At 40.8% G+C, this 11,000-nt stretch overlaps 2 protein-coding genes across 2 annotated transcripts; both read right to left on the minus strand.

The window, feature by feature from the left end:
* Positions 1-2,480: 2,480 nt before the first annotated feature.
* Positions 2,481-2,768, minus strand: LOC108125361 (transcription activator GAGA). Its single transcript, XM_017241493.3, has one exon. It carries the CDS (start codon positions 2,766-2,768, stop codon positions 2,496-2,498), a length of 273 nt encoding a protein of 90 aa, XP_017096982.3. The 3' UTR covers positions 2,481-2,495.
* Positions 2,769-3,724: 956 nt separating this feature from the next.
* Positions 3,725-4,240, minus strand: LOC108125360 (neuropeptide-like protein 30). Its single transcript, XM_017241492.3, has 2 exons — positions 4,087-4,240; positions 3,725-4,029 (listed from the first exon to the last, which is right to left on the minus strand). The coding sequence occupies exons 1-2, from the start codon at positions 4,096-4,098 to the stop codon at positions 3,805-3,807; spliced, it is 237 nt and encodes a 78-aa protein (XP_017096981.2). The 5' UTR covers positions 4,099-4,240; the 3' UTR covers positions 3,725-3,804.
* Between the last annotated feature and the right edge of the window lie 6,760 nt (positions 4,241-11,000).

Below are 11,000 nucleotides of genomic sequence, written 5' to 3' on the forward strand. Positions count from 1 at the left end.
GGAAATGAAGTGAGCGGTTACTCACTGAACTTATTCCAATTAAGTTTTTGGTTTTATAAGTCCATAATTTATGTGGTAATATTTTAATAAAGGTTTACTGAACAGCCAAGGTTGGTAATTCGCTATCTTTAATTGCCTTACTGCTAAAGTGGATCTTTAAAAATTATTATATCTCTTTGTATCTCAAGATACATCTGCCACTTACATCCTTTCTTCCATCTGAAATCTAAATACAAGTGATGCCTTTGCTGGCTAAGACACACCGAGTTTTTCTCCAGCCATATAAATATGGGAAAACAACGTTTACAGATTGCAAACATTATAATATTCCCACACAGCTCCCTCTGACAGCTCAAGAGTCGGTGTCCGTAGTGCTGTCTATCTGACGGAACATATACGTAACATTGCAGCTCTCCCGCATCACTCGCATCATGCTCTTGCTTTGTGTTTGGGCTGCCTGTCTAACTGTCAGTTCAGTTGGCTTTTGTTGGTAATTATTCAGATTTTGTTTGCATTTCATGCATAAATAAATCACCGAAAATTGCGACTCAAAACTATAAATGCCAAGTCATACATCTGTCACGATTTCGAGGAAGTGGCAGGCGGCTGGGAGGACGCGGATGTTGGATAATATTCTCGGACAGGCACTAAAATGCAGCTGCCTCTCATTAGTTTCTCCGGCACTCAACCAGTCTAATTTAATCAAGTTGAATGGTAAAAGAAATTACATTTTCTTTTTATATTTTCTTTTTTTTCGGTAGGTAGGTAGGTGCCCAAAATATGCAGCCCAAAAAAGGGGGGAATGGGAAATTACCATGGCTAACAACATTTGGTGCCGCGCGTCCTTTATGTAAATTGCGGCCAAATTAGTGAGTCAGGGAAAAAGAAATCCCAGTACAAGTAAAGAAAAACAGACACTCGGAGCGTACTTAGGCAGCTTTGTGTGGGGGGGATATACTTGGCTGGGAATCACTTAACCCCGGGGCAGGTGAATGTCCATAAAGATCCATTAGATGCTCAAGGTAAATGGTTAAGCGACAACATCAGTGGCGCCATCATATTTTAATTTGCATTCAAATTAAATGGCACATCAACGAAATAAAGGTATTGGCAGCGCTTTCTTGATGCCATTGGCCAAATAAATTAAAACAGGGTAACCATAATACTCAAAGAATAGTTTCGTAAAAGCCATTTAAAATTGAAGTTTCAATAAATCCTTTTCAGACAAACATTGGTTAATGAGTGGATACATATGCCTCGATAAACTTGATGATTTGATTAAAAATCCCCACAAAATTGTGCCCATCCCCACTTAACCCGAAAGCCTTTAAGGCCTGCCATTTAATTCCCTAATCCATAAGATCCTTTTCCTCCGCAGGCGTTTCAGATGTGGCTCCCAAAACCTCTACGCTTTTAGCCAACTCCGAAATAATCCCCCAGCGCACTTTTCTTACGACCCAATCCGACTGTCATCAACGACGTCAAAAGCGCTGCCCGCTGAGCCAACAATTAACAATTAAAACCCCAAAGCGCACAACTCAATTTTGCAATACACACAGCGGAGCCGGAGCCGGATCCGGAGCCTCTGAGACGAGCACTGCAATGGCAATTTCATATATAGGAGTATTCCGCAGATAGCTGGGGAATGATAAGGGTAACCCGCAACAACAATAACCAGTCGCCAATGGACACTTTCGGGGCCGAAGGGGTAAATCCAAAAACCCAGGACCCCGAACTAAGGACTCTGGACTCAGTGCCCAGGACTGCGAATTCAGAGCCATGGCCAAGTTCTCTCGGTGTGCTCGTCGCACTTACAACTAAAAACTTGTTACGTATTTAATTGCAATTAAAAAGTTGTTTTGTAGTTACGAGTGTTGTTGTTACTGCTGCTGGTGTTGTTCACATTCTTGGTGGGTTGTTGTTATATCAGACAGCCCAGCGAACACGATGGCTTCGAAACTGTCTCCAATAACAAAACCAGAGCCCAAAACCCAAACCGAAACCCCAAACGAAAGACTCCAAGCGAGAGGATGCGATGGGAAGATGAAGTCATTACAAGGCGAAATGAAAATGCGTAGAAAAGAAGCCAAAAGGGTTTTCCGCTTAATGACTTTGATGGTGTTTCGGTGCTTTTGGATAAAGGAGCCCCAAAAATCCCAGCATCCACCACCATCCCAACCTCTGATTTTAACGATAGCACTCATTAGACTTTTGCGATTTTTGGCTTAAAACTTTGGCCATAACAATTGGCGATGGCCATCATCGCGATTTTGACACAAAACCATTGGGGTTATTCACATCCAAAACAACAGGATTCTGTCCTTTGGCGTCATAAATGAAGAGATTTTCTTGGTTGTGGAAAGCGGTGATCCGCCATAATGATTTAATTCTAATTACTCTAGACAACATTAGAGAATGGTTGATATTTTATTTTAGTTGATAACAGATTTCTTAGGACTACTCAGACTCTGGCTTTTTTTTTGGCTCTTTACTTTCTAGCCGAAGAAATTAAACAGGTTCTCCTGCTGCTGCTGCTGCTGCTGGCCACCGCCTCCGCCCTGCTGCTGTTGCTGCTGCTCCTGGAAGAACTCAACACCGCCGCCAAAAGGACCTCTGAAAATGACGCCCTCTTCCTGCTGCTGCTGCTGTTGGCCCCCAAAACCGCCCTGTTGTTGCTGCTGCTGTTGCTGGCCCTCGAATCGCTCAATGTCCCTGATTAATCCGCCGAAAGGTCCGAACTGAGCTGATGCCATGGCCAGAATGCCCATAATAACTATCAACTAATTAGAAAATATTTAAAAAAATGAACATTAATTTCAATAGAATCTGAAAATATTAATTATTGTACCCACCAAGAATTTCATTTTATTAACTGAGTATTTTTGCTTGCCACAAACTTATTTGGCTGAAACGCTCGACACAACTGCTTCATTTTTGACCATTGGCTGCGAGTATTTATCTGATTTTTGTTTGGCTTATAGCCCCTCGAAAACTGGTTGGACACGGGCCGCGCTTAGCTTGGACTCCCCTTTGTGTCGATCATAGATATTTGTTTTCAGCGGGGCTTTTTTTCGGTTTCGGGTTGATAACAACTCAAGTATGGCCGTCAACCTTTCAGAGATTCAAAGTGACAAGCCCACTAAAAATACTGGTTTTTCCACCAAAATCTCTCTCCCTCTGCCTTATGTTCTCCGCTAATTAAATTACTGGATTAATTAACGTTAGATTATTCCAAAGATTCGCCAAACTTCATGAGTCATTGGATTTTTCCCACCAGTAAGTAGTAAGCATTTTTGCAATTATTCCCGGGTCCATTATCAAATCTATTTTGGTAATTGTTGAAAACTTCCGCATTAGTGACGCAAAGGTTGTTATTCCCTCTGCGATTCTATTTGTTATGCAAAAAAAAATTTCTTTTGATTTTTTGAACGTGTTACAAAATTAGAAACCAGTTTTAAACGTTAGCAAAAATAAAATATGCAATTAAAATGATTTTTGTGGTGAAATAATTTTTGATTTCATAATTTTATGACAAAAGGAGGAAAAAATGGTTTTCAAAATTTGAATATGAGGTTGTTAAACCATATATCATACCAGATCTTTTTGTTAATTATCGTTGAATGAATTAATTCATTAATCTTTTAGAACATTCTCAAACATTTCGGTGCCAAAGTATTTTTCCTTTGCTTCCAGTTATCTCCTTAGGTATTAAAAATACGGGGCATTAAGTTTTGTTTTTGTTAATTTAATTTACTATTTTTTTTTTATCTAGTTTTGTACACTTCATAATTAAGTTTTAAATTCTTAGAAGAATCCTCCCTGCTGCTGTTGCTGCTGTTCGAAACCACCTCCAAATCCTCCGAAACCACCTCCGAAGCTTTCCTGCTGCTGCTGCTGACCGCCAAATCCTCCGAAACCTCCAAAGCCTTCTTGTTGCTGCTGTTGTCCGCCAAATCCACCTCCAAATCCACCAAATCCGAACTGGGGCAGGGCCGAGGCAAAGGCAAACAGGGCCACGAAAACGATCACCTGAAGCAAATATCGTCCTTAGCACATGAAAGGATCAACGCGGGATGCCTAACTTACCAGGAATTTCATTTTGTTTGAAAATAAACTTGAATCAACGGAGTGCAGATGCAATAGATGAGTTAGCTTTGAAGCTGAATTTGATACTGAACCCTTTGTTGGCAAGTCTTTCTCTATTTATACAAACTGATCGACCATCAATGGGTTCAAGTTTGGGAGGTTCTTTACCCGCAGAGGAAACAACTTGTCACCCAGACACCGGTCCAGACATCTGGGCTTCCCTGAGCGCTGCTGACCAAACGTTTCTCTTTCAATCCGGTTTTCAGTTTGTTTTGATGATAATATGGACTTTGTTTTCTTTTTTTCTTGCTCGGTGAGCAGGCGCCAGGTGCGTGTCCAGCATCTTGAATTTTAAAATTTCGATCATTTATGTTAAAATATGGGTTTTTCGCATTAATTAAGCTAGCTAGTTGGCTTGTGGGGGCACGTTTCAATTCTTCTTGATTCTAGTTAACCCCCTATTCTAGAGATTCTATAGAAACCATAATATTTTATATATTTTCGTAATAATTCCCAAATACAAATTTGAATTTTGTAAACAAACTTCCTTATACTCGATTGGACTAGCCTTCAGTTCAAGTCACATGCAAATGAATTCCGAGGAAAAAAAATATGTTTTCAATTCGCTTACATTTGGCGGAGTTAAATAAATTCCATTGGCATAATCAAAAGAAACTTTTCGTTTTGTTATTTCGTTTGCGTTGATTTCAAGAGTTGTCCACCATTTGACACGGCAGAGCAAGAGGAGCTCACTCAATAGATAAGTGCTTCGGAGGGGAATCACCTGCAGCGCTCGCCGGCGAGTGGGGAACGCTTTGGGGGACTCGGGTTTTGTATTTTTTGTGTGGCACTTGCAACCCTCCGCTCGAAGCTCGAGGAGGACGAGGTGAAATTGCATTTGGAGTGCGACGCCCACGGCAATCGAGTTTGGCAATACGTGTTGGCTTTAACTTGGCTTTTAGCCCTGACAGCGCAGAAGGGGCGAGATGTCTTTCGTGGAGCATACGCCAGTGGAGCGCATAAAGCCCTAAATGAATTTATTTGGCTCATTTAGTTGCAGCTAATTTATTTTTATTTTTATTGAATTTGTTGCTAGTCGGGCGGGATAACCGAGATGTTTAGTGGGGGACTTACAGCTTTATCCGGTTCAAGTTTTTGTTTGAGCAAGACACCCTCTTCTGGAAATAATCCACTACTTGAAGCCTAATCATAGACAAGTTCTCTCTGGAAACGTGCTGTAATTTTGGTAAAATGTCTAATGAAACCCTAAGGTTTTGAAAATTGTAGGGCTGTGGAAAGGCAACGCTTTGGGGCCAACGTCTTCGTCGCGTGTCAAAGTTGCAACATTCAACGCTCTTTGACTCCTTTGATGGTGGCCCAACACGACACCCAGCGCCATGCATCCAAATTTGTTCAAATTCATTTCAATTACCGTCAATTTTCAATAATTTTGTTCAAATTATATTTCATTAGGTTCAAAGGCCAAAAAACACTTTACATAAACATAATTAGCCTTGCGTGGCATGGAATTTGGGCATGGAATTTGTCCCGCCCTTAAGAAAATAAAGGAAACATTGTGCCTCAGTTAGGAAAGTGAACTATGCTCAAAATTAAACTCCAATAAAATAAAAGGAAACTGGCTTGTAAATATTTATAATTGCAATCCAATTAAATAGTATTACTTTTTCTGCCCCACGAATCTTAAATCAAGCCAAGGCTTTATCCCAAAAATACTCGACTTACTTTCACATATGTACATCCCCCTGACAACGAATCTTGGATTCCAGCTCCGTTTAATTTTAAACTTTTTCCTTTAGCACTAGCAACTTTGTACGACTTCTTTGGCACCCCGTCGACGGGATGTCTAAGGTTATTAGGGTAGCTGGCAATGCATTAGCCCAGCCAGTATTTTACGCCAGGTGAGTGAATTTTTGGGAGGGTACTGTACAGAAGGGCTTGTGTGTTCCCATCCATATGAATCTCGCATGCTTAAGCCGCAAACTTATGTGCGCGCACAGCTTGAAATCCAAGCTCACGTAAACTTGACTGGAAACTAAACTCGAAAAAAATGGAACCCGGAGGAAAAGATGGTTCTTTCGTGACTGGTTCTACCTTTTCTGAGCTAGAACCAAACTGAGATTAGAGATCAATGCTATGAATTGATTTTATTTTTAATAAACTCAGCAATGTGTAGAAATTAAATGTATTACCCAATATTCAATATTTTAGTTTTATAAACTTCAAAGATAATAGTAAAACTTTGGCCACTGTGTCTCTCATAGCCAGTTGCCTTCTGGCTTGGCATGTTAGTGGCGGCTTAGGACTTAGAACTCAACACTCAACTATTTTCGAGCCAAGTCAATGAGCAATTGACTGGCGCACATAAGACCTCCACCTGGTACATAGACACGTAAGTATAGATATAACGTATATATACTCGGTTAACTTTCGTGCATTCTCCCGGCATCTGCATATTTTTGCGCAAATATGTTTTAATATGGGTTAGAACTTTTTCAGAGCATTCGCTTCGCTTCTTTTTGGCCAGAGAAGTTTTCCTCTTCCGTCTACCGTTGGCTTCTTCCCACTCGGCTTCCTTTATTTTGCCACCGAATGCACTTCCGGCAGACACGCGAGGAAAACTGAACTTTCCACTTTGACAGATGTTTGTCCGGGTAAAAATTTCAGAGTCAAGTAGAGATTTAACAGTGACTTGGGTTTTCATTTTGTAATAATAATCTGCAATGTTTTTATTTTTAAGTCTAACTTTTAAATAAAATCTAATCAAAGAATGGAGGTAAGTAGTCATACCTGTAAGTCCATAACAATTGATTATCTAAGAGTCTTATGAGGTTTTCTTTTATCACAAATTAGATACAAAAGTTTATGCATTTGTTTTTTCTAATCCTGCAAGTTGTATGCACTCATCCTGTACTTTGGTACTTATCCTAGTCGCTAATTGTATTTATACACCTGAACAAACTTTGGGCTGTAATCACCAACGCCTTGTGACCAACAAAAGCGGCCCGCACTTCAGAGCCATTTCGAAGATGATGTTCGCCCCGGCTCCGCTTAACTTGAGCCTAGTAGTAGTTTGCAGTTGGGTGAACCAGCTGAAGATGCATCTGCAGTCGAGGAGGAGGATGTGAAGAAGCTGCAGACGACGAGGGGCTCTTAAAAGTTTGGTTTTAATTAAAGGAAATTTGCGTGCGTGGCACTTGATTTGTAGTTTTCTAGTGCTTCCGTATGGAAGGGGTGTGTGTGTGTGCGGGCCAAGGGGGCTAGGTAATGCTACCCGTTTCCCATTTTCCATTTCCCATTACCCGCTAACCTCATAAAAAAATATAAATATAATTGAAAATTCTAAATTGCAATTGCCGCAAGAGCTCCTCCATCTGCAGATGCCAAGTTTCCGAGTTGCCAAGATGTTAGGATGCTACGATGCTACTACCCTATGGGGCTGCGATGCGGGTCCGGGTCTGGGTCTGAGTCCGGGCAATTTCTTGTTCTCGTAATTAGAAGCAAATGCAAATTTACACGTCGAGTGTGCCGGTGATGACGGAAGTCATTGGTAAAAGCCGAAGAGGCTGTGGGTGGGCGGAAAGTTGAATCCAGGAGTTCCTTCCGTTTGTCTCTGCGCAAGTGTAGATATAATGAGAAAAGTTTGAGGTAATTCTGGGAGAGTAGATATCACCGAAGGTTAACTTTATTTCTCTGATAGTTTTATTTCTTTATGTTTTAATTTAATTATTAAAAATATTATAATATACCTTAACCAACCTCAATATTCAAGGTAATTAACACATCTTTTTGGTTATCTTTTCTTATCAAAAATCTGCAGGGTAGAGTCCAGCTATTTATTAAATTCACATAGATTCTTGACCCCATTCCCCTTCGCCTCAGCCCCCACTGTTCCATACAAATACACCTCATTCAGGCCAAATTAATTACCGCAAAGCTATTAATCAACAAAAGGCGAGATAACCGACAGATAAAGTGCGCGTCCTTGGCTTTCGAGTGGGCGGTAAGCCTGGGCGGGGGGCGGAGCCCGGGGATGGTACCACGAAAAAGTTAATTTAGTGTATTAAAAGTAGCCACAGTAGTAGCAATAAGTTGTAATGGCCACAGTGCGATAGGCATCGGGGTGGGATCAAATCCTTTCAAGCGTGAAATGTCCGAAATGGAAATGGAAAATGGAATTACCATTTGGCGAGCTTCCTCTTTTGACTTTTAACTGATGGGCAACAAGTGGAAATGAATGAATGACCGGAGGAAAAGTAATTAAAATCGCTCCTTGTCAGTCCTGCCTATCTGGGAAGTTGAGACAAAACTTTTCCATATTTCAAATCAAGATTTAGAACATTCGTTTCCCGGCTACCACACTGCCAGACTACCAGGTTGAGTTGTCAACGATAGCTTATAGGCGGCATTCCAGTCGAACGCATTCTCCTCCTCAATTGGCCTCCGAATTCCACTCGCCCAGTCTCGGCTTTAACCTCCAGGACCGACACCCCCCCTTTTGATCTACTTCTGAGTAGATTTTTGCCTCACAAGCTTTTTGATGAGCTGGTGAGACAACCGCAGGTAAATGAGTTTTGATATTGACATGAATTATTCGCCTCACTTAGTCCAGCAAATGGGGGCGTGTTTGATATGTATCTTGAAACTCATACACACACAAACACCCAAGAAATCTTAAACATTTGCACCTGTTGGGGCTGCCAGGATTAACTTTAATATTTCAAGATGCTTTCCAATTGTGGGAGAAAAAATATATAAGAAACAGATACAGGTTTTTTTAAAAGTTATTAAAAATCATTGATAAGATACCTCTTGTGAGGATTTAGATTTTGTCAGTTAGTCAGTAACATTAACATGATCATTTTAATTAGTATCTTTGAAATTTAATAACCAGATTATTAAATCTAAATAAATATAAGATAAGCAGTTATGGAAAAAATCCTTGATGGAACAAATATAACGTTATAAATGCCCAAAATGGCGCCGTATGATTCGACATTTTGAATGGGAGTATCTACATCCTGAAAAGTAGGCAACATGTTTCCCTTTGGTTGTAAAACTGGCTAACTGTACTGTTAGTACTTCTGCCCAATGGCAGGTGGCGCTCAGTTTCTAACTAAGAAATAACGATAATTTTATGTTTTTTAAATGATATGGAATGCTTCTATGGATATTTGCAGTTTCTCTGGTCAATTTTTAAGCTTGATATTTTGTTTTTATAACATTGATATCAATTTCCATGGAAAACTTTTTTGTAGATCTTAGGGAAGCGATTTTTTTCGCGGGGAACATTGCATTTAATATTTGTATTGTAATGATTACCCTCCCAAAATGTTCCATAAAGTCCACAATTGATTAATATTACTTTTTAATATAACACATAAATGTATAATTATATCGTTAACTATATTTCCAACTACAGTTCTAAGCGATTTGCCATTTTGGCCGATTCTCATTGAGCAACTCACTGGAATAACCACAAAGTGCGGATATAGCCATTGGCTATATGCAAATTGCACGGTCAAATGATCAAATGGTTCACTGTGCCAGCCACCAGTAACCACTATCCAATGATGGGAGCCGCACCCAACCCAAAGAAAAGAAAACCCCATCCTCCCGCCATGTCTCCTGGTCGGGTGCACCTGATACACACCGGAAAATCGCTTGCATGACTGAGAAGCCGAGAAGTTGGAACTGAGGCGGTAATTGGTGTGGCAGTAAAGTGCTCTACTTTCGATACTCCTCTTCTTGGGATTCACTGTATTCGATTCAGGGATCACCTCACGCACACCCATCGACTGGTCATGCAAATCGCAGCCACTTGACCATGCCTTGGTTATTCGTTGCTCCTCTGCACTCGAGCATGATCTCGATACACTGACTACACAGGAATAAATAATAAAATTCATTTGAATAATAAGAGTTGATTTAAATTAAGAATAAAATATTAAAAATCTATGCTTAATTTTTATGAAAGGAAATCTATAGTTATCACTGACTTCGAGTCCTTTAGAATAATTTATTTTTAGTGTACTATCTTGCAGGTTTTTCTGGGCTTCTGGCTTACATTTTTCACTGCTGGGCGCCACTTTCCAAGCCCAAGCCCCAGCCCAAGCCCAGCCAGCCAGGGCTGACCTTAATCGATTGTCATTTAGCTACAGATTTTCTTTACTATTGAATGGGTGGAAGGTTCGCCCCCTCGCCTGCATGCATTTCCTACTTTTACCCAAAAGCTGCCAAGTCATTTCTAATTGACCCAGGTAAGTCGGCAAGACGATGACGTTAAGAATAATGTCTCATAGTGCAATGATTGATGTCAATCCCCGGGTCGCCCTTACCGAGCCCATTTACCGAGTTTCTGTATCCCTCTCCCGCCCCTGAGTGCTGTCTCCTCTCCAATTGGGTCAACTATTGGAAAACCATTTCCATCGCAAAAAAGTTCATTCTCATGGCCCGCAGAAATGTGTCAAGACACTGGCGCCTGGGGGTCTTTTTTTTAAAAGTATTTCCATTTTTTCAGTTTTAGTTTGCCATGCAAATTAAACTTAATACGACGTACTAAGACTTGGCAAGGCAACCAGTTTTCTAAGGAAAACACTTGAAATTGTTAAGAACGCATTGGCCGGTTGGGGAGTGACCGGGGGAGGGGACAGCCTCACTGCCGCAGAATCATTTACACCTGTTGCCAGCCCGAGAGTTGGAGACTTGGACTAGAAGTCTAGCTGGGGCTAGAACTTTTTTGGTGCCAAAGATTAACGTTCATTTTTGAGCCTTAATCGCCAATCAGATTTCCACGCTCTTTCCAGGCTGAGTGTCTCGGCCGAAATGGGTCATGGTCCATTTTCCACACTCGTCTTCGTCAAAATACTTTCGAGAGCCGAGTCTCAGTCCTGTTC

Source organism: Drosophila bipectinata, chromosome 2L (genome assembly GCF_030179905.1).
Source record: "Drosophila bipectinata strain 14024-0381.07 chromosome 2L, DbipHiC1v2, whole genome shotgun sequence".
Classification (NCBI taxonomy): domain Eukaryota; kingdom Metazoa; phylum Arthropoda; class Insecta; order Diptera; family Drosophilidae; genus Drosophila; species Drosophila bipectinata.